This window comes from Macaca nemestrina, chromosome 2, assembly GCF_043159975.1.
Source record: "Macaca nemestrina isolate mMacNem1 chromosome 2, mMacNem.hap1, whole genome shotgun sequence".
NCBI classification, from domain to species: domain Eukaryota; kingdom Metazoa; phylum Chordata; class Mammalia; order Primates; family Cercopithecidae; genus Macaca; species Macaca nemestrina.
This window is the reverse complement of record NC_092126.1, coordinates 44,112,503-44,137,218: the sequence shown is the minus strand read 5'-3', so window position 1 is coordinate 44,137,218 and position 24,716 is coordinate 44,112,503. Positions and strand designations below refer to the sequence as shown.

The 24,716-nt window shown below is 36.5% G+C and overlaps 1 protein-coding gene across 3 annotated transcripts in view; it reads right to left on the bottom strand.

Moving 5' to 3' along the window:
• The window catches only part of LOC105469985 (RAS p21 protein activator 2), a 121,841-nt gene that overhangs the window by 20,781 nt on the left and 76,344 nt on the right, over nt 1-24,716 (bottom strand). For 2 of the 3 annotated variants that reach the window (XM_011721645.3, XM_071091032.1), the window contains 9 exons: nt 24,321-24,469; nt 23,159-23,273; nt 22,664-22,738; nt 21,823-21,946; nt 18,834-18,940; nt 15,495-15,578; nt 14,764-14,841; nt 9,544-9,617; nt 8,887-8,996 (listed from right to left, as the gene is read on the bottom strand). In XM_011721645.3, coding sequence (XP_011719947.1) covers nt 8,887-8,996; nt 9,544-9,617; nt 14,764-14,841; nt 15,495-15,578; nt 18,834-18,940; nt 21,823-21,946; nt 22,664-22,738; nt 23,159-23,273; nt 24,321-24,469 — 916 coding nt within the window. The remainder of the gene's footprint in view (nt 1-8,886; nt 8,997-9,543; nt 9,618-14,763; nt 14,842-15,494; nt 15,579-18,833; nt 18,941-21,822; nt 21,947-22,663; nt 22,739-23,158; nt 23,274-24,320; nt 24,470-24,716) is intronic. The other variant, XM_011721646.2, reaches the window with a different exon arrangement.

Below are 24,716 nucleotides of genomic sequence, written 5' to 3'. Positions count from 1 at the left end.
TTAAAATATATAGTCTGACAGTCTGTGATTTTCAATGTAATGCAGTTCATTTACTTTTACTGTAATTATTGATATGGCTGGGTTTAAGCTATCACTTTGCTATTCGTTTTCTGTCTCACCTCATTTGATTGCTCCTCTGTTCTTCCTTTCCTCACATTTTAATTTATTTATTGTTTGGGAGGAGGAGAGGGGATGGATTAGTTATATCAAGTTTTTTCCTAAATTTTTGTTCTAGATATTATAATATACAGCCTTAACTCATCACAATCTACTTAAAATTATTCTTGCATCACTTACTTGGAATAATTTACTCCACTCCCTTCCTTTGTGCTGTAACTGTCATATATTTCATATCCAGATATGTTATAAACCCTATAATTAAATGTTACACATTTTGCATCAAACAGCTTTTTAAAGAAATGGAGGAAAAAAAAAACAACAAAACAGGCATTCCTACATTTACCCACATATTTACCATTTCCAGTGCTCTTTATTCCTTCTTGTAGATCTAAGTTTCCATCTGGTATTATTTCCTTTCAGCCTGAAGAATTTCCTTTAGCATTTCCTATAGTGCAGGCTTGCTCACGATAAGAGTCTCTCTCAGCTTTCATTTATTTAAAATATATTTTCATTTTTGAAGAAAATTTTCTGTAGAATGTTAGGTTGACACTTTTGTTCTTCAGCATTTTAAAGAGATTATTCCACTGTCCTCCGGTTTTAGTTGCTTTTTATGAGGAGTTAGTTGGCTGTCAACTGTACTGTTGTTCCCCCGTATGTATCTTGTTTTTTGTTTCTCTGCTTGTGAGATTTTCTCTTTATCTCTGGTTTGACTATTGTATGTCTAAGTGCAGTTTCCTTTGTGTTTATCATGCTTTCAGTTCACTGAGCATCTCAGATCTATAAGATACTGTTTCATCAAATATGGGAAATTTTAGGCCATTATTTCTTCAAAAACAATTTTTTTTTTTTTTGGTCCAATTCTTTCTCTACTCTCCTTCTGGGACACCAACCATGCATATGTTAGACTACCTGATATTGTAGTAAAGGGTCACTGAGGTTTTGTTCATTTTCCCCCAGTCTTTTCTGTGTTCTAGATTGGTTCATTTCTTTCATTTCCACTGATCTATCTTCAAGTTCAGTGAACCAATCTGCTGTTAAGCCCATCAGATTTTTCATGTCAGGTATTATGCTTTTCAATTCTAGGATTTTCATTTGATTCCTTTTTTTTTTTTTTCTTTTTTGGCTGAGATTCCCCATTTCTTTACTCACGATGACTACTTTTCCACCAAGTCCTTGAAATATTTGTAACAGAGGCTTTAAAGTTCACATCTGCTAATTCCAACATGTAAATCATCTAGGGGTCTACTTCTACTGATCACCTTTTCTCCAGATTATGCATTATAGTTCTGTGTTTCTTCTTGAGTTGTTAATGTTCCATTACATACTGGCCATCATGAATAAAACACTGTAGAAACTATGGATTCAGTTACCTTCCCTTGAAGTTACATCATTGGTGGTTATTGTGAGGGTTGGTTTTATACTTTGTTTATACTATACTTTGTTTATTCTTAATCCTAGAACATAGTCTTTACAACTGAGCCACCACTCTTGAGATTTTGATGAAAATACTGAAGCGTTTGCTAAGCTCTCTAAGTAAAATTCCAAATTCTGTCTCCTTTGAGGGGGACAGAAACTGAAGTCTCTGCTCATCTTTTTAGTTTTCAGTTATTGTTTTTCACTAGCCCCTATGGGGACAGGTCCCTCTTGCATGAGCAGTTTAAGAGTCAACTAAAGATTTCAGAGGAGTTAACAAGCAGACTGAAGAACTCCTCTTTATGCCTCAATTTCCAGCCTCTCTGATAGCCCTAAACTCTATCCTTTGGTATCTCAAGCCAATAAAGCTTAGTTTTCTGCTTGCATTTTAGCACTACCTCATACTGACTAGACTGGGAGTGCTTTATTCCCAAGCTGTATAAAAATAAATCTTAGGCCAGGCGCAGTGGCTCATGCCTGTAATCCCAGCACTTTGGGAGGCCAAGGTGGGTTAATCCCCTGAGGTTGGGAGTTCGAGACCAGCCTGACCCACATGGAGAAACCCCGTCTCTACTAAAAATACAAAATTAGCCGGGCATGGTGGCACATGCCTGTAATCTCAGCTACTGGGGAGGCTGAGACAGGAGAATCGCTTAAACCCGGGAGGCAGAGGTTGCAGTGAGCTGAGATTGCGCCACTGCACTCCAGCCTGGGCAACAAGAATGAAACTCCATCTCAATCAATCAATAAATCTTAGCCAGCACTGTTCCTTTCTTTCAAGGATCAAATTCTTCAAAGAATTGTTATATATATTCTGCTCAAGGTTTATAATTGTTATCTATGAGACTTAGTTTAATACAAGCTTCTCTACCATTCTCTACCATTACCAGGACTCTTGGGTTTTTTTCTACCATTACCAGGACTCTTTTTTTTTTTTTTTTAAGTTCAGTTTTACACTGACTCCATCATTTTCTGTTCCCCTTCTTTGCTTCTTCTTTTTCTTTTTCCTCAAAAAGAGTTCTGTATCTATTTTTAAAAGTCAACTTCATGCCCAAATCCTTGGAATTATCCTTAACGTGCCTTTTTCTCTCACTCCCAGTATCTAATCCTCTGGGTACCATCTTTAAAATAGATCCAGAATGTGATCCATTTTTATCATTTCTACTGCTACCAACAGATCCAAGCCATTCTCTTCTCTCCTCTAGAATATTTTAATAGTCTCTTAATTGGTTTCCCTGTACCCTTCATTCATTCTCCATGTAACACTCCACAGACATAAGTTATCCTATTAAGACATAAGTTAAACAATGTCATTCTTCTGCTTAAACCTCTCCAATGTCTTTCCATTTTACTCAAAGTAAAAGCCCACAAGGTCCTATAAAATCTAGCACTTCTATGACCTTTTTGATCTTAATTCCTATGACCTACCCTCTTCTTCATTTTTTTCCAGCCACAAGAGCTTTCTCTTATCTCTTCAACACTCCAGGCATGATTCTATTTCTAGGCATTTGTTCTGGGTGCTGTTAGCTATTTCTGTGACACTTTTAGTGCAAATATCCACATGGTTCACTCGCTGACCATCTTTAGGTTTAGGTCTTTGCTCAAATGTCACTTTCTCAGTGAAGCCTTCCCTGGTTAGACCTTTTAATATTTTAACTCACCTCACTGAACCCATCATTTTCTGTTCCTTGTCCTTGCTTCTTTTTTGTTCATCTCATTTATAATAATCCAACATAAATATAATTTTCTCTTTTTACTGTTTATTGTCTCTTAGTAAAGATCTATAAGGGCAGGGATTTTGATATGTTTTGTTTACTACTTTTCTCTCCAGAGCCTAGAACAGTGTCTGGTACATAGTAGGCACTCAATAAAACACCTGTTGAATAAATGCATGATTGAATCAATTATGTATTTTGTTCTTTAGCTATCAGAGAAAAAAAAAGCTGCAGAGCCCTGTATGTGAAAATACAGGCAGATGAAAACCATGTTAACCTCAGTGTTTTAAGCATTTATGTTTAAAATATCATGGACATTTCTTTTACAATGTCCATTGGTTATATAAGCTAGGGTAGGGCTGGCTATATAAGCTAGGGCATTTAATGTCACATGAAAGTTGTGTGTATGTATATGTGTATAACAGGTCTCCCCAAAGAAGACAGTATCTAATTAAATTTTACAGAACAGAATTTCAAAGATGAATTAGTACGCCTGGCAGAAATTTTAGAAAGACAAGTGGTTCTTTTTTTTTTTTTTTTTTTTGAGACTGAGTCTGGCTCTGTCGCCCACGCTGGAGTGCAGTGGCCGGATCTCAGCTCACTGCAAGCTCCGCCTCCCGGGTTTACGCCATTCTCCTGCCTCAGCCTCCGGAGTAGCTGGGACCACAGGCGCCCGCCACCTCGCCCGGCTAGTTTTTTGTATTTTTTAGTAGAGACGGGGTTTCACCGTGTTAGCCAGGATGGTCTCGATCTCCTGACCTTGTGATCCGCCCGTCTCAGCCTCCCAAAGTGCTGGGATTACAGGCTTGAGCCACCGTGCCCGGCTGACAAGTGGTTCTTAATGTAATTCAGATGACAGCATATATGGAAGACATGGTGTCCTTTGAAGAATACTTACTATATACCTTTATGCCACTAGTAATAATATGGGTCCTTACCACTGAGGATCTTAAGAGATGGAAAAAAGTCATTACTTTTTACATACACAGTATGCCATGTGGCTAAAGATAGACAGTAAGGGAATAGCAACACTGAGGTAGATGAGGCTTACAATGGCTTCCATAAAGAGCTGACACTTGATCTAAGACTTAAAGGACAACAGATTACACAGGTAAAGAAGAAAATAAAGGAATTTTTAGGTAGATATTTTTAGGTACATATGCAAAAGCATGAATGCAAAAGAACATGTAAAAGATGTAAAGAAGGAACTGCAAAAAGTAGTCTGGTGAAACTACATATGGATACTGCAAAAGATGAGGCTGAATGAGACATAAAGAGGTTGGAACATCAATAACTAGTTTGATCTCCACATATAACTAAGAGAACTTTTACTTGTAGAAGATGACTAAATTATAGTAAAGGAGTATAAAATCATAATCATAAGTACACAAGGCCATAAAAATCTCTCAAGGTAATCACGACTGATGGCTGAGTGTCTGATAATATTCATTTGCTACATGTTAGTTTAACTCTACTGATTAGTTGCTTACTATTGCCTGTTAGCACTTGCCTAAAGGGGCCTCAAAAATTTAACAACTTATTGAAGAAAAATCCTTAAAACAGAAAAAATTCTACTAATTCATTTTCCAGTAAAGTGTGAAAGGACCATATTATTTGACACTAATGGACAGAAATACTTAATTCACACTACTACTGTATAATAGGAAGATAGAGTGAAAGACTCAATGATTTAAGTCTATGTTACAGGAAATTTGGGAGGTATTCTTTCAGACACCAAAGTCACATAGTAAGTGTAGCAAAAGACTACTTAACTAGCAGTCTTGGCTATCTAGAAAACAGCAGGGAAACTGGAAGTAAGCAAAACATTTGCTCAACAACCAAACAGAGAATACAAAGCCCAGGTATTTTATTTATAGGAGAAAGTCCTGATGTTTTCATTCAAAGCCTTTTAATCTTAGGTATAATTTAAACAAACATAGCACTTGCATCCTCACTCATAGTACATTGCTGTAAAAAACAGAGGTGGGTGATGGGATGGGAGTAAGGTGTTATATTATGGTTCACAGACATCACAAGAAATGTAAGATCGCAGCCTTACCACAAAGGATAGAGAAAAACTGTATAAAGCGAACACAGGAACACAAAAAGCACAGCAGTCCAAGGCATTTAGCTGCGGAGTAAATGCATTTAGCTGGAGTAAACAGCTGCACACACCCTTAAGCAGCCCTGAAAATATCACTAAATCAGAATCCATATAACAATTAATATTATCAACGGTAGCCCCAAGTCATCTAGAAGATGTTAACTTACGTTCAATGAACTCTTTTTTAGAAGGCAGGGAAGCATGTAATATATTTTGGAAAGATCCATCAAAATAGTTAAAACAAAAAGCATGGAAGCTTAAAACCACAGGCTTTGGTAAATAAGCTTGAAATTTCATATCTCATTCCTCCAATGTCATTCCAAAATTTTAAATTTCTTAAGGCTTAAAAACAATGTAGCTTCTAATGTGTCTATTTTATACCTCTAGTAGCCTCATCATTCTAGAGAATTTTGTTCTCTTAAAATCAGTGGACAGAACAGAGATTCTTTTTTGTTTTTGGAGACAGAGTCTCCCTCTGTCACCCAGGCTGGAGTGCAATGGCATGATCTTGGCTCACTGCAGCCACCACCTCTCAGGTTCAAGCAATTCTCCTGCCTCAGCCTCCCAAGTAGCTGGGACTACAGATGCACGCCACCACATCTGGCTAATTTTTGTTTTTTTAGTAGAGATGGGGTTTCACCACATTGGCCAGGATGGTCTTGATCTCCGGACCTCATGATCCACCTGCTTCAGCTTCCCAAAGTGTTGGGATCACAGGCGTGAGCCACTGCACCCGGCAAGAACAGAGGTTCTTAACTTGAGAATCATAGACGAACTTTAGGTCTATGAACTCCCTGAAATTATTATGCAAAATTTTGTGTCTATGAACTCCCTGAAGTTACATGCACAATTTTTTGTCTGTTTGTAGGTACAGTTTTCTAGACAAAGGGGTCCATAGCTATCTAATTCTTAAAGAAGATTATAAACCAAAAAATACTTCAGAATATTGGTTTAGATTAGAAAATGCTTTAAATGAGGAAAAAAGAACTCATTTATTCATAGAGAATGACTAATTTACCTTAACTTTTATTTAAATGTACCATTAATGTAAACATAATTAGCACCCACTGCTATGCATAGGTGAGAACATTTATATAGTATTCAATAAGTTATAATTTCTAAAACATTCAGAATATGCTTAGCTTAAAAAATGCTATCTGGGCTGGGCACGCTGGCTCACACCTGTAATCTCAGCACTTTAGGAGGCCGAGGCAGGCAGGTCACGAGGTCAGGAGTCCAAGACCAGCCTGGCCAAAATGGTGAAACCCTGTCTCTACTAAAAATACAAAAATTCGCTGGGTGTGGTGGCGGGCACCTGTAATCCCAGCTACTCAGGAGGCTGAGGCAGGAGAATCACTTGAATCTGAGAGGCAGAGGTTGCAGTGAGCCAAGATCATGCCACTGCCCTCCAGCCTGGGTGACAAGAGTGAGACTCTGTCTCCAAAAAAAAAAAGCAGCTATCTGAAAGGGCATATATGTAGCCTACTGAATTTTAGTTATTTGAATATGTAAATGTTATAACAAATTATCTGGGTAATATACCCAAAAGCATAATGCATTTGGTTTCTTATATCTTTCTAATATATTGGGACACATGTAGTCATTCTGGCTAAGCCATTCCTAACGAAGAATTATGAAATAAAAAATTTTCCTTATCACTCTACTATTCAAGAGTCTCCACTGAAGCACTCTACTTAACTGTATTATATCCTCTTTAAAGCACCCTATATCTGATGTATTACTCCAGAATTTACAGCAGAAGCTCTCTTAACAGATCTTTACCTAACAGATTTGACGGATTAACAGACTCTCCATTTCCTCTGTAAAACATACTGAATGCTGCTCACGGGATGCTAAACGCTTGTGGTTGCTTGGGTACTCTGTTAAGCCTGCGCCCTTCTACTTCCATCGGTTAGGCTGTTTTGCTTACCAAGTCCGTTGGGTTTGTTGCTAAACTTATTTATGCTAGTTTTCTATGTTGTAATTATGATTTACTTCACATAAAGAGACAAAGTAAGTGGCCACTACCAAGAGGTTTATTACTTATTTGAAAATCAGGTAAATGCTTTGAAAACCCTCTAAAAAGAAGATGCATACCTCCACAAATAAGGCTGATTTATGTGGGGGTAAGACAGCTGTAAAAGACTAGTGTAACTATCCTGAAAATCTAAGAGGATTTTGTGCTTGGATTACTTTTCAAGTATCTAAGTTCTAGATTTACCTTGGAGAAATCAACCTGAAAACTGATGCATTATGGGTATATTTACACAAGAAAGACAGGAAATCTGATCTATAGGTCAATAGTCAAAGAAATAATCATGGTTCTCTACCAAAATGCTGGTAAACAAATACATAAATATTTAAGATCTGTATGCATCTTTTTGTTTACTTTTAAATGATTCTCGCTTTAACCAACCTTTTGGTTTGGTTAAATGAACATCTCTGGATCCTGATTATTTTGGACAGAAGGGATTCTACTATATAGATGTGATCTGAGAATCTGAGATCTAGATACTAAATTCTTCTTGCTAAAATATCAGAAGCTAATGGTCTTCTGTGGATAATTCCTTTTTTTTTTTTTTTTTGAGATGGAGTCTTGCTCTGTCACCCAGGCTAGAGTGCAATGGCACGATCTCGGCTTACTGCAGCCTCTGCCTCCCGGGTTCAAGCGATTCTCCTGCTTCAGCCTCCAGAGTAGCTGGGACTACAGGCATGTGACACCATGCCCGGCTAATTTTTTTGTATTTTTAGTAGAGATGGGATTTCGCCATGTTGGTCAGGCTGGTCTCAAACTCCTGACCTCAAGTGATCCGCCCGCCTTTGCCTCCCAAAGTGCTAGGATTACAGGCATGAACCACCACACCTGGCCTTCTGTGGAAAATCACCCCAATGGAATAAACTCAAAAGCAGTTTATTTAAAGGACTCTGTCAGTCTACTGAGGGATAAGCTTTGCCTCTCTGCAGCTCTCAAATCACACTGTAGGAAGATGGCTTCGTTTACACAAATAGCCCACTTGTACAAGCAACAGAGTCTTCTCAGAAGGCAAATTATTAAATCATCTACCTTGGGGTTAGCTTGGCTAAGAACTTAGGATGAATTTGACAACAGAATAGGTATCACAATCTATGGTGTAACTGTGGGAATGTCTAGCTGATATTTTCCAGCAAAGCACAGAAATATTCTCATTTATTAGATATTGAATATTGCTAATTTTGCCTCTGAGAGTTAAAGAAACTCCCATGTTCTAAGAGGTTTAGCTGTTGCTCTTTGATAAATAACAGTATGGAATACTACGGATTTTTAGAAAACAGAGCACACTAAAGGAATACCATTTTCAGAAACTCAAGAAATTTAATGTGAGAAAAGCATAATATACATAGGGTTACTGTCAAATATTTTTTCATTCTTAGTACGTATGGAGAAACCACAAACTATAGTAATATTACTGAAAGGATTCACTAGAGTCACAATAAGCGGCAAAGAAACCTACACCGAGAACCAGGAAAAACCCCATAATAAAGCATAAACACAACTACCTGGCTGTTTGTGGTAGGTGAGCTCTCTGCTTGTTAAGCAGAACCATCGCTTCTTAAAATTCTTTTTTCCAATCCGAGTTCTTCCCTGAGCTCTTTTATACATCTCACTGCCAACATAACAGATGTAAACATTTAGCTACAAAAATCAAAAGTTAATCCAAAACAAAGAAGTATCCTTTAATTTTAAATGACATGAATAGTTGTGTAAGATTATATTAAATATATAGAAATGTTTTTGCCATCCATGACTGTTGCATTTATTTTGGCCATACTAAAGGATTAAGGTCTTTAATTAATTTAATATTTTTAATTGTACTATGCAGAACAAAAAAGGACCAAATGAGTGATTCCCCCCCTTAACTTATAATGAACACTGTACATTAAGACTAATAGTGCTGTTACTTTTTTAAAGTACTCTAAATACCCATCATCTCACTATAATTGCAAAACAACTCTAGGACTGTATGCACAGGAAATCATGCTTTTCTGCCATAAAGTTTGTAGGACAGTAAAGGTGACTTACCTGACTGCTAATTTTGGCAGTTCTAACACAGAACATAATGCCAGATCTCCTCACTCTTAGACCCACGCTCTTTGTACTTACTTAATATCTATACTGATACATGACTTTCACGTCTAATTTGATTAAATTACCCTTCTTTCAGGTGCACAGGCTCACTCGTACCACTGGACTCTTTAGTTTCAGTAGATGAAATTTCATCCAAGAACTAAATGGGGAAATGGGTAAATATTACACTGTGTGATAAGGAACATTATAAAAAATTCAGTTTATCTTACATGTCATTGATTATAATGGGAAGTTCTTCATTACTAATGAATACACATGATAGTAATTTATAAAACAAAACACATATTATAAAGGAAATCCCTAATTTACAAATGACAAGTATTATAAAAGTCTTATTTATTTATTTGGAGACAGAGTCTGTTGCCCAGACTGGAACGCAGTGGTGCAGTCTGGGCTCACTGCAACCTCTCCCTCCTGCGTTCAAGTGATTCTCATGCCTCAGCTTCCCAAGTAGCTGGGATTACAGGCATGTGCCACCACACCTAGCTAATTTTTTTGTATTTTTAGTAGAGACAGGGTTACAGTATGTTGGCCAGGCTGGTCTTGAGCTCCTGGCCTCAAGTGATCTGTCTGCCTCAGCCTACCAAAGTGCTGGGATTACAGGTGTGAGCCACCGTGCCCAGCCTAAAACTTCATTCTTAAGTTACTTAAAACCCAGAACATATTTCCACGTAGAAATAATTCAATCCATAATTCCTTAACTGCAATTCTGAAATACATAAAGTTCTGAATACAAAGTTTTAAAATCTTGTCTTTGATTCGAATTACTCATTTAGGGGTATAACTTAACCTGAACTGGTGTGAGGCTATTTACACTCCGTACTTATATTACTTACTGTAAGTATTCATACACTGTGCTATAAGAATTAATGTATTTGATTGTGGGGTGCTACCCTAGGCTCCACTGGGGGATGTTACATATAGTATATACTGATTACCTTTTGAAACTCTGAAAAACTGAATTCTGAAATACTTTCGGTCCCAATGATTTTACATATAAGATTGTGAACCTTTATTATAGGTTAAGGATCACCAAAGTCTGGGTCAGAGGGCCACGTCTGACCTGTAGCCTGTTTTTGTAAGGCCCATAAGAATACAGGTTGAACACTCCTAATCTGAAAATCCCAAATGTTCCAAACACCCAAAACTTTTTGAGTGCCAACAGGATATTCAAAGGAAATGCTTGCTGGTGCATTCTGGATTTTGAATTTTGGATTTTCAGATTAGGGATGCTCAACCAGTTAAAAAAATATACATGGAGAGAGGCAGAATGAATAAAAGTATTTCAAAATTTGAAAAAATCCAAAATCCAAAACACTTTATCAAGCATTTTTGATAGAGGATACTCAACCTGTAACTATTACATTTCTAAATGTAACAATCAGGGTTACATTTAGGATTGTGAAAGCGTTGTGAAAACAAAGACTAAGTGGCAGAGACCTTATGTGATCAGCAAAGCCTAAAATATTTTCTCACTGTCCCTTTACAGAAAAGTTTGCCAACTTCTACTATACATAACTGATTTTAACTCTGAAAGATGGTATTTCACAGTCATGACTGAAGTGTAAACAGGTTATCTGGGATAATCTGGAAATCTAATCACCATTTATAAACTTTCCATGGAGAATGTGGGAATGTGGTGACTCAAGAAAATTTATAGTATCCATCTTTACCAGGTCAGCCAGTGAAGAACATTTAACTTCACAAATATGCTACCTTGACTGGTTAAAGGCTTTTTAGTATTTGGTTGTCTCTTCATGGGAAAGGGAAATTAGCACTTCAAGGAACAATTCCTTTTTCTTTTCTTTCTTTTGAGATGGAGTCTTATTCCGTCACGCAGGCAGGAATGCAATGGTGTGATCTTGGCTCACTGCAACCTCCACCTCTCAGGTTCAAGCGATTCTCCTGCCTCAGCCTCCCAGGTAACTGGGACTACAGGCGCCCACCACCATGCCTGGCTAATTTTTGTATTTTTAGTAGAGACAGGGTTTTACCATATTGGCCAGGCTGGTCTCGAACTCCTGACCTTGTGATCTGCCTGCCTCCACCTCTCAAAGTGCTGGGATTACAGGCGTGAACCACCATGCACGCCTGGATGGAACAATTCTTTTCTTTTTCTTTCTTTTTTTTTTTTTAATCTACCATTACCTTGATTTTGAGGAACAATTCTTGTTCTTAAAGAATCCTATTTTGCCTCCTAAATGAGCTATCAATTTGTTTAGTTCATTAGGTGGGTATTACAAACTCAGAAACTCAGAGAGGGTTTGCATTTCTTTGCTTTTTCCTTTATACTTTTCTACGTTGTTCTGCTTAGGACTTAAACAAAAACAAACCACATTCCAATAAGGATAATATTGAGGCTCCAGTGCCTATTCTAAAGTAGAATTTGTAGACACAGTCATTTTCTCCTAAGACTGGCTGATGATTGCCCGGCAGAGCTCAGACTTAAGGAGTTTTCAAATGGAATGTTTACTTCTGCTTGCTGGGAGAAAATACTGGTAAGTGAAAGAACAAGAACAGAGTTCTTTTTGCATTATATATGGGTAATGTGGGTACAAGTATCCAAGGGAACTGAAGAAGCACCCTACCATAGCATCAGTTCTCCCAGATGGACCATCCACTAATGGAGTTTGAGTTATGTGAATGTTTTATTTCTTAATATATACCTGAAGTCACTGATTTGTTAGCAAATATTATTTATAATAGTTTATTTTATTTTTTTGAGATAGCGTTTCGCTCTTGTTGCCCAAGCTGGAGTGCAATGGCATGATCTCGGCTTACTGCAACCTCTACCTCCCAGATTCAAGCAATTCTCCTGCCTCAGCCTCCCCAGTAGCTGGGATTACAGGCATGTGCCACCAGGCCTGGCTAATTTTTTGTATTTTTAGTAGAAACGGGGTTTCACCACGTTAGCCAGGCTGGTCTCCAACTCCCAACCTCAGGTGATCCGCCCACTTCGGCCTCCCAAAGTGCTAGGATTACAGGTGTGAGCCACTGTGCCCAGCCAATACTTTATTTAGGAACTATGGGGTAAATACAGAGATATAAAGTGAAAGAAAACCCAGTAATTAAGATGGACTATAGGCAGGGTGACTATAGGTCCCAGTTTGCTCAGGACCATCCCCATCAGGGCCATTCCTATCATTCCAGAATAATCACTAACAGTATTTTTCACTCTTAAAAGTGTTCTGGTTTAGACATCAAATTATATGGTCACCTTGTCTATAGAACTATCCAGGTTATCCTTTCTAAACTCTGCAGGGAATAGCATATGATTCAGAGTTATACTCTTATTTTCTTCTGCATCAATAGTAAATGTCACTAGTCAGAGTGCCAATATAAAATGAGAAATTGAGCTTCACAAGCTTTTACAATTTATAGCACTGCACATATCTTGTTGTAACTACTAAATAATAAAGGAAACTAGGATATTAGGGCAAAGTACCCTATGTCAGCTTAGGGATTTAGAACCAAATCTGAGACAGAGGCATACTATGGCGATAGTCCATTAGAATGTGAGTGGGTGACTCAGGGCAGATCAGGAACAGACTAAACTCCTGGTACCCTTAAATCCTTTCTCCACTGACATTATCAACTCTACACATTCTGATTATATCAGGGGAAAAAAAATCAGATACTACCATAGCCTTGGTCACAAAACATGGAAAAACAACCCTCAAACAAAAGACAGTACATCATAATCTTGCCAATAAAAGTCTGCCTACAGTGTCACAAATGTTTCAACAATGTCCTAAAAATAAAAGAGCCCCTTTTTCTTTGCCTATTCTTTTGAAAGACTTTCTCCTCAAAAGCCTTCAATGGTTTGTCTAAAAAATTTTTGGTTAAACAGGCACTATTCTAGATGAAAAATATTGCAATGGACTTTAATTTTTTAAATCATCATTTTTTACTTACTAAGTCTCTGTAAGAATCCTAAGTATAAAAAAAGGCCCAAATGTATACCTCAACAAAATAAATACTCTGGCAACCAACTGCTAGTTATGCTACAGAAACTGAATGAAGTCTTTAACATTTGGCTTTGTTAATTTGGATTCATTAAGTTAAGAGTGTGATACATAAAATACAGTACTTTCTTCAGGCCCAGTTTAGATATAATTCATTTCTCTCCTTATTTTTTAATTCTTAACTTCTAGACTATATGGGATAGAGTACTTCAAAGGTTAACTTTTCTTTATAAATTTTCAGCATTTTACAATAATGCTATATTTTGTTTAGATGATTCAGGACTCAAGACTCAAGAAATTAAAGATCCTTTCAGGCCGGGCACGGTGGCTCAAGCCTGTAATCCCAGCACTTTGGGAGGCCGAGACGGGCGGATCACGAGGTCAGGAGATCGAGACAATCCTGGCTAACACAGTGAAACCTCGTCTCTACTAAAAATACAAAAATCATTAGCCGGGCGAGGTGGCGGCGCCTGTAGTCCCAGCTACTCGGGAGGCTGAGGCAGGAGAATGGCGTGAACCTGGGAGGCGGAGCTTGCAGCGAGCTGATCGCGCCACTGCACTCCAGCCCGGGCGACAGAGTGAGACTCCGTCTCAACAACAACAACAAAAAATAAATAAATAAATAAAAAATAAAGATCCTTTCAAAACGTTCTCAACTTTTAAGTGAGGTGATTTTTGTATGCTGCAGGACTTGTGTTTGGATATTATATACTATAGGCTTTTGTACATTTATAGTAACTTTCCTCAGGTTACTACCATGAATTTATATTGTTCATTAAATGTTCAATAATGTATATATTTTTTACTAGGGCAATTAAGTGCCCACTCTACATCAGGCACCATACAAAGCCGTTACCCCCAGAGACCAGAGGTTCTCAACCAGAGGCAATTCTGTCCCTCAAGGAACATTTGGCAATACCTGGAGGCATGTTTGGCTGTCAAAACAGGAGGCATACTTATTGCATGTAAGGGGTAGAGGCCAGGGATGCTGCTAAATATCCTGAAACGCACAAGCCAGCTCCTCAGAATCAAGAATTATCTGGCCCCAAATGCCAATAGTGTCACTTTGAGAAATTCTAACCCTAGACATCTGTAATTTGTGTTTCTAAGGCACTGGTAATAGTAGTAGTTGTTAAACTTATTTAGGTATTTTCAAAGCTGAAAAGCACAGCCCTGTATAAGAAGAAAAAAGAAAAAGGAAGCCTTTTTGATGAACAGTTTAAACATTATTTAAACTGGGGATTGATATAATATATATAAAATGTTATTTCCCCTATGCTATATGAAATAAATATTAATTCCAGAATAAAATAATCATACCTTTTTAACTGCCATAATATATCCTTCTTCTTGAAACATTTTGAAAAATTCACACATGAATGTCTCTTTGAAACTTGACTAAGAAAAAACAAACACAGGGTTTATATGTGTTAGAGAATTAAGAATAGAACAGACTATATTTTTAAGCTGAGGATTAAGGCCTAAAAGGACTCAATTATATATTTTCAGAATTCAGGGCTTGGAGTGGAAGACTTCTTTCAAAGGTGTCATGCGATTATGGCACAAGCAGGCAGATAGACAGACTGTCCTGCACTTCCTTACTAGGCTCTCTTTGCCTTATTTAGCAGTTTTCATGAAACTGCATTTTTTTTAAATGTTCTCATTAAACTATTTAAAAAAACTTTTTTTTTTATTTTCTAGAGACAGGGTCTTGCTAAGTTGCTGGGACTGGAGTGCAATGGCTATTCACAGGTGCCATCATTGTGCACTGCAGCCTTGAACTCCTGGCCTCAAGTGAGTTTCCTGCTTCAGCTTCCTGGAATTAAAGACACAAGTCACCATGCCCAGCTTCTGAAACTGTCCTCTTTAACAGGTGACTAAGAGAGTATCTACTTAAAAGACAGCTACTGTGTCTGTGTGTGTCTGTGTGTGTGTGTGTGTGTGTGTGTGTATAGTTTTTAATTTGGAAGAAGGTAAGTCAAGGAGAAAGGATCATAGGATATAACAACATTTAGAAGTGTAAAAACAAAATAAAAGATGTAAGGACTTACCTTGCTTTTGGACAGACTCCCCCAGCTTCCCAAAGTTTGTATAGTTTTTGAGATGAGAGTTAATGTTCTAATTGTCTGTGCATCCTAAAGAATGTAAAAAAGACCAAAACTACCATTAAGTTTTCAAGAAAATAATTTGTATAAAAAAGCAGAATAGAGTAAATGGACTACATTGCTGTAAAACAATGACTCAAAAATGTTCAAACCACACACAGTTAAAATCTAGCTAAGGCTGGGTACAATTCACCGGCCTAAGGAATTAAGAGACTAAAGAAGCCATATATAATTAACAATTCTTCCCAAAGTAATTATTAAAGATGTGGTACTTTTAAAAGTCATATATATATATATATATATATATATATATATATATATATATTTTTTTTTTTTTTTTTTTTTTTCTGAGATGGAGTCTCGCTCTGTTGCCCAGGCTGGAGTGTAGTGGTGTAACCTCAGCTCACTGTAACCTCCACCTCCTGGGTTCAAGCGATTCTCCTGTCTCAGCCTCCTAAGTAGCTGGGATTACAGGTGCCTGCCACCACGCTTGGATAATTTTTGTATTTTTAGTAGAGACAGGATTTTGCCCTGTTGGCCAGGCTGGTCTCAAACTCCTGACCTCAGGTGATCTGCCCGCCTTGGCTTCTCAAAGTGCTGGGATTACAGGCCAAAGCCATAATTTTATCAATGTTATATGTAAGTTGTTTCATACAGTATGGCACCTTGGATTACCTGACAAATTATATTCACTTCTGGAATGTCAAAGGCATCTACTTTACTACCTTATAACTTAAAATGGCAGTTTTAGGTGTTCCAAATTTTCTGTGCTCAGCTCACCTCTAAACATATTCAATACTTTAAACGGCTTTTGCAATTAACTCTTTTCACCATGGAAGCAAAGACCTAAATTCAGCTTAGGAAATGTGAAGTCACCTAGTTCTTTTTGATCTTACCAGAGGGTGATTATTTGGGTCTATTATCCAAGAGGTTTTTCAGGCCTGTCTATCTGAAAGAAGTAATATATAGTAATATATAAAATTGACTAAACGGTGCTCCCTCAGAAATCTTTGCTCCTTCATTTTTTTTTTAAATTGAGATATAATTTACATATGACAAAATGAATAGATCTTAAATGTATACCCTGCTGAATTTTCACCAATCTATACATTTGTGTAAGTTTCTATCAAAACACAGACCATTTTTGTTTTAGGATTCAAGCAAACAATATCTTGCATCTGAAGATATACCAAGAAAAATTTAGATACAGAAAGGCTTTAGTTCAATTTTTGGCTCACATTCCTTAATATTTTAGTATCTCCCCCACCCCCACATTGAAAATAGGCAATGAATGTGAAGGGGAAGAGATGACCAGAATATAAGGCAATCTGGAAAAGAAGGAATATCTGAAATATGATCATTATAATATACTTATAAAATAGAAACACACCTAAATTAAGGCTACTCAGAAAACATTTTAGCTGTAACATTTGGGATTTCATTATATCTATAAAAGGTCCCCACAATTCTCTGCCTTTGAAGAAAATAATATTCTTAAAGATGTCCTGGCACCTGCACTCACGTTTCTTGCAGCACTATTTACAATAGCAAAGTCATGGAACCAACCTAAGTATCCACCAACATCTGTTACAGGAATGCGCAAATTCAAGTATGAATACAAGGCAGACTCACAAGTTCAGAAGTAGGTGTTCTGTTTATGTCCAGAATGTTGCTACCACGCTTTCATTGCCTCAGAGTTTTGTGCAGCTTTAGTAACAAAGCCACAGAATGGACAGCCCTGTGAACAAAAGGACACTGGCCCACTCTCTGCTGGGGCTACTCACAGACCATTTATCCTTTGGCAAGAAAGGGCGTGGTGCTGCCACTGCAACATGGTTCTATTCAGTACTCACAAACTTAAGTGAGTGTCAATGTCATGTAGTTGTTGAGAGGAGAAATGGGTATTCAGAACTTGGTTTAACTCTAAAACTCATGTGTTTTCCCTACACTATTGAGCAACTCCTCTTGGCTGTGAGTTTCCTAAGGGCAAAGAGTATCTTATTCATCATTGCATCTCTAGTACTGAGCATGAAATGATACACTGTAGGTACCTGAACATCTGTCTAAGAGGTTGGAAGGGATAGGATTAAGCTTACAGACAATAAAGACTGACTGAATTTGAATACCAGTTAAATCCAGTTCAAACTGAGTAAAATCAAATCATAATTTGTCAGCTGTGTGAGCGTGGAAAAGTTACTCTATTGTGATTTCCTTATCTGCACATGTGGATGATAACAGAATTTACCTCACAGGGTTGCCAGGAGGACCAAATAAGTTAAAACATAAAGTAGTTAGAACAAGGCCTAGTACAAAGCACTAAATAAATGTGGGCTATTATTATTATTTGTTATACAAATCAGCAACTAAGAGCAATTAGATAAGATTATAAAGTATTTGGAACATAAAAGCTTAAAGAATTAGCCAAATTACACCATATAAGAAGGAATCAGAAGTACAGCAAAAATAGAGAATTTTAAAAATTAAGAAATAAACATGTAAATCTATGCAGTGGAGATTTAGATTTTTGGTAATTAAATAGGACTCCAGAACACAAGATTATATGCTTAAAAAATTTTTAAATCTCGTATGTTTACAGTATTACCTCAGGTAAATAAAAAGTAAAAATACTGATATATTTAACAAGTTATATTCCAATAAAAGTTCCTACACCTTTCACTATACTGCATTCTTGGTTTCTTTTTCTGTTTTAACTGTTCATGCTTATCCAGTTCACCTGCCATTTAATATTTTCTAATTATATGCTGTCAGTTTCATTGCTACTGAAATCTTCTATCTTAGATGCTGTTTCTAAATTAAATGGAATTTCTCTTGTAGCCTTCTTTCTTAGAGAAAAGAGCCTCTTCAAATTTCCGTGAAATTTAAAAATATCTGCAAAATTAAACTATTTTAATAAATCAGGAAGGCAGATTTTGTTTAAATAAAATACCTATCAAAATGAAACCCGTAACTAATGAAAAAAAATCTTATGGAAATTTATAAACACACACAGTAGCATATGAAAAAATATAATAAATCCCCTTTGTACTCATCACCAACCTTCAATAATTAGCATTTTATCACTCTTGTAGAACATCTTTTAACAACAACAAAAAATAGGATTATCAGTCTCACTTGAAAGACTGAAATGGCCAAGAAAAATTCTGAGTAAATTTAAGTATCAGTTATAAGAAAATACAGCCCAGTGAAATTGACTTATTTTATCTTTTCTTCATTTTAATAAAAATAAAAAAATGGAATAAAGCTTTCAGAAGAACAAACACTTACTGGATGATGAGGTCGCAAATGAAAAGTATGAGGTGATACTACGGCTACAGCAAAGAAACGAAGAAATACAAAGCTGCTCACTGCAGAATACTGAACATGAGGGTCATCTGCAGGAAAAAAATGGTGAAATGTCATGCACAAAAACACAATTAAAAAACAAAGATGATAAATTAAAAAATATAGAAAAGACATGTAAACTAGGAGAGCAACATAATTTGTCTAGTAAGAGCCGAGTTGATGAAATGATAGTGATGTTTATGACTAAATTAAAACACCCTATGATTAAAAAATCCAAAAGAAGAAATAATATGAAAAAAGACAAAGCTGTTAGGTTTATAGAAATATTTTAATTTGAAAAATACCTCTTTCCTCACCTGCAAGAAGAGACTGCTAAAATTACGACAAAAATAAAAGTAGTATCTAGCACTACCTAGTGGTAACACTGAATCCCTTAAGAGTACGATACAAGGCTACTTTCAGTTTTAGGTTCTTGTTTCAATTCCCTCCCCAGAATCTTGATAATATTAAAAGTTATGCAACAAAAACAATTAGACAGAAATATTTACTTTAAAAAAGCTATCAATAGTCCATAAATAAAAATGCAGATGAACTGAAGACTACTGGTGGCTTTGATCATTCACCTACAACTTTCAGACTGGAGTCAACACTTTACCCAACAATCAGACGGATGGTGGTGAAGCAGGTGGCGAGGGAAAGAATCTTTAGGTTTGGTTCGAGTTTTAACTCTTCTAAGTCATTCAGTAGGTAACCATTAACAAGTCATTTAATTTGTCATTCTTTAATAATATCTGCTTTTTACCTGCTGTCTGCCCTGCCCTCCTACCTCTCCTTTCCCCATTCTTCTAGGGTAGTAAAAACAACAAAAACGACAGAATATGAAACACTTATGGCAACAAAACTGTCACTACTATAGTCTACTGAGGATATGATGACCATATTAATAGTTAAGTCAACAAAAACATAACTAAGGAGATACATCTGCATGTATATAAAAACATAAAGTGTTGGCTGGACATGGTGACCAACACCTGTAATTCCAGCACTTTGGGAGGCTGAAGCGGGTAGATCACCTGAGGTCAGGAGTTCGAGACCAGTCTGACCAACATGGAGAAAGCCCATTTCTACTAAAAATACAAAATTAGTCAGGCGGGGAGGCCTATGTCTGTAATCCTACCTACTGGGGAGGCTGGGAACCCAGGAGGCAGAGCTGCAGTGAGCCGAGATTGTGCCATTGCACTCCAGCATGGGCAACAAGAGTGAAACTTGGTCTCAAAACAAAAACAAACAAAAATCCAAAAAGTGTTTAAGATCATTTATATAAAAAAGAATTAAACAGCTAAAACAGATTTAAGGCCAAATAGAGTATAGTGAATGGCAGCAAGTGGTTTGGAGTAGACCAGGCCCAGGTTTGAGGCCCTGCTTGCCTGTTGGCCATCCATAGACGTTGGTAAAGTTACTCAGCTTCTCTAAACCTTTGTTTCTCACCTAATGGGAGTAGTACCTACCTCATGTGGTTTTGTGAAGATGACAACAGGAGATAACGGAGGCTAACACACTAACACTGTGTGTGTTACTAAGTAGTCAATGTGGTTATCATGATCTAACTATTTAAAAATAAAATTTCAATGAGCATTTCACTTTTCCGTGTGCCTCTGGCTCCCCTTATTTTTGTTATGAAGATTAGATTTACTTACTTATTTGCAACTATAATTAGCAAAGACATTTAGATATGAATTTATCTACATGTTAGACAACTCAGCCCCACTAATTTAGTAATGGGTCAATTTAGCAGAAGGGCAGTTAACTGCATACATGTGTGCACAGGGTGAGCACAAACTTAAAAGAACATAAAACTGCAAAATCTCTTCAGATGGTTACAGAAATAAACTCACAGTTTTGCACAGCTGGTTAAGACGGATAATTTAAGTACCTGCCTAATTCTACCCTCCTACCCACCACTCCCCATTATAGACAGATCTGGAAAGCTAGCCATAGCTAGTTTATTTACTTATCAGAGATATATTAAAATGTGAATAATTCTAAGTATTAACAGCAACAGTAACTCTGAATTTAATGAAAAGTTTCTAAGCAAAACCTTGACATAGCTACTTTTTCAAAATTAAAATATGCCAGTTACTGATACATGTACCTTAAAACTCTTATGTATGTTGCAACAGAAAGGTTTCTAATGTCTAAGGCCATTTCTATAAAAACCTCTCACCACCAAAACCTTATTAGCATTCTCATACTGTCAAATCTAGTCAATTTTATGGAACTAAAGATTCTCACTATCTGAATGCATGCAGCTGGAAAAGATAGTTGGTATAAATAACAAAGGTATTTTTAACTCTCATAAGCATCTGGTATAAATGCTTACTTATACAATGTTATAGTTCTAAATTTTTGCCTTTCTTTAATGGTGATTTTGATTTGCTCTTTGTATAAAGTTGCATTATACTGAAATAAAATGATATATGTATTTTGAGATTTCAAGAAAAATCAGATTTCTTATGAGAAAGCTAGAATCATTTTGAAAAACTAAAGAAGGTTGTACTTAAAAACCTTAGGCCAGGAGCAGTGGCTCACGCCTGTAATCCCAGAACTTTGGGAGGCCGAGGCGGGCAGATCACGAGGTCAGGAGATCAAGACCATCCTGGCTAACACGGTGAAACCCCGTCTCTACTAAAAATACAAAAAATTAGCCGGGCGTGGTGGTGGGTGCCTGTAGTCCCAGCTACTCGGGAGGCTGAGGCAGGAGAATGGCATGAACCTGGGAGATGGAGGTTGCAGTGAGCCGAGATAGCACCACTGAACTCCAGCTGGGGTGACAGAGCGAGACTCTGTCTCAAAAATAAACAAACAAATAAATAACTACCTTAAATATCTTGCAGAAACCAAACATGTAATTAATATCTACAAAAAAGTAAAGAAAAAGAAACGGCATGTTTTAGTAAAACAAGGCACTTACTAGGAAATCTCTGAGTAGCCATCTGCCTTAGAGAATAAAAGATATCACACATTACAGTGGGACAGCTCATACTTGATTTTACAATTGTACTGAATAACTTGTCTACGTAGTAGCGCAGATTCTCCTGCAGGATTTAAAAAGGGAAACATCAAGATTTTGACGTTCACACATCTTCAATAGCCTTCATGAAAGAAAAATGTAAGAAAATGAGGTTTATTAGACAGTCACTATCTAACATTTTTTAAAGCACTGTTTCCCTTTTCCAAACTCATTTGGTTTAAGGACAATTTATATACTGACTTAATTTAATAAGTTAAATTTAGATTTGCTAGGTGTTAAGAGGTGAATCTATGAATAAACCTCACAAGAAGCAACAGGGAATAAAATGATCCAAAAGGAAATCACAAAATAACTCAGATACACAAGCACAGGACGTTGTGACACTATTATCCATTGCAATAAAAATGTGTGACCCTAACACAATCATTGCTTTTTCAGAGGCCACTGAAAGTAATGACTGATCAAGTCACTGTGTCACTTAGCCTGATCAGTTTGAGCCCAAAGGAATGGCTAGAACAGGGCTTGTAACTAGCTATAGCTTAAGTTCACTATCGTTCCTAGAGACAAAAATAGACAATCAAGAACAAAAATAAAGTGAAACCACTGAGGAAATAACATTCTAAAAACTAATCCTAGGAAATGCTGCTAATAGTAAAGGCTTATGTAAAGAATACACAGCATTGCTTCCCTCTATCTGGCTTTATTATAATGTAAGTGGGAGAAAGGTTACACCATTAAGACCAATTTTAACACAATTATAAACAATATAACAAGGACTTACCTTATTATTTTCTACATTATCTCCCTCTTTCAATTTAATAGGATCGATTTCACAGGATTTTGAGGAGTCACATATCTGAAAAATAAATTTTGCAGTTAATGATTTTTTCTAAGTAATCTGACAAAATGAAAAAACTGTTATGGTTCTGATAATAAAAGGTAATTATAGAAATTTAAATTTTAAGTGTAAAACGCCCTATGCAGGGATAATATATGCAATTTTCTTAAAACACGATATCAAAAAGTATTTGTCATATATTTGGAACTCTGGCTAAGAGAGAAATCCCGTAACAAAGAAATAATGTAGACTATACTATACTGTGCCTTTTGAGTAAAAATCCATTGATAGAAAAGTAAATAATTTGCTTCTAAAGTGTTCAGTCTTATTTTTTGAGGAACACATGAATGAATAAACCCTTCCCATCAACAGATCACTTGATAAAAGAGCAACTATCATGAGGTCACAAACTATCACTGTTGGAGATATATTCTGTACCTCATCAAGAATAGGTTTTAATGTTACTTTCAGGTAGTGCCCTCCCACTATTTTCATCATCTCATCCAGACATCGGGTAGCCAAGGAATTTCCTCTAAAAATTGTGTTTGCATCTCTGAAACAGAAATAGATGAAACCAAATGTAGTAAACAAAGATTGTGAAACCAATAATATAACATACTTGACCAACTTACGAAAGAAGCACTGAGTTGAAATAGATTAAGACGTACTAGAAGGCATAAGTGACCTACAATTTTAGTAATTTTTACCATTTATTTAAAAGTTTGCTGCCATTAGGTTTTTCCAAATTTACCAAAAATATATAAAAATAATGGCCAGGTGTGATGGCTCACGTCTGTAATCCCAGCACTTTGCGGGGTTGAAGCAGGTGGATCACTTGAAGTCAGGAATGTGAGACTAGCCTGGCCAACATGGTGAAACCCCATCTCTACTAAAAATACAAAAATTAGCTGGGTGTGGTGGCGAGTGCCTGTAATCCCAGCTACTCAGGAGGCTGAGGCAGGAGAATCACTTGAACCTAGGAGGCAGAAGCTTCAGTGAGCCAAGATCATGCCACTGCACTCCAACCTGGGTGAAAAAGCGAGACTCCATCTTAAAAACAAACAAACAAAAAACTCAATACACATATATATACACACGTACATACATATACACATATATACATACACACATATGTGTATATATATAAAGGCAAATCACGTTTATGAACCAAAAATGTAGAGTATATGTATGTCTGTGTGTGTAAAAAAAGTGTTAGACTATGACGTGAATGAGAAGTCACTTGATTGTTTTTTAGAATGTCATACATATGCATATAAGGGTGATACATAATGAATAAAGAAAAAAACACTTCTGCTCTGGTGTTTTTACTTGTGACACGTGAGTCATTACACTAAGAAGCAGATTAGTAACAAACGAAATTTTCCTGAGTTAAAGAAAAACATCCTTCATTAATTGTCCTTAAGGTAGGTGAATATTTGATAGCTTAACTGCCTTTTGTTATTTGTTAAGTACTTCTTTTCAGCCTACTATACAGTAAGTCTGATCAATACAAAAAAATTCAGACTACAAAAACAATCTGTCAAACTGAGGTCCAATTTCAACAACATGTAATTAACATTTAATAAAATATAACTCTTACTGTGTATCCTTCAAGTCTAATTCAGCCACAGCAGTGGCAAAAGGAACAAGTTTATCATGGTGCAGCAGCAGTCGTACAAGGGGCAAAACAGCATCATTTTTATCTCGACATATTTCACTCAAAATGTAAGCAGCTGAGGCAGATATTGGCTAAATATAGGAAGGTAGAAAACAAGCACAAAAATCAAGGAAACATGATTAACCGTTCAATCATTAGCCTGTAAAAGTAACTGTAATAATGTCATTAAAGCTGTTATACAGGATATTTAATTTTCAAAATTTTTTATCAGAGATGATTGTGGGAGCACACGTAGGAATCATAGTACTCTGGTTCAGATAAACAGAAATGTGTGTGTATATCTATATGTATGTATATAATTTTTACTGTTTTAATAAG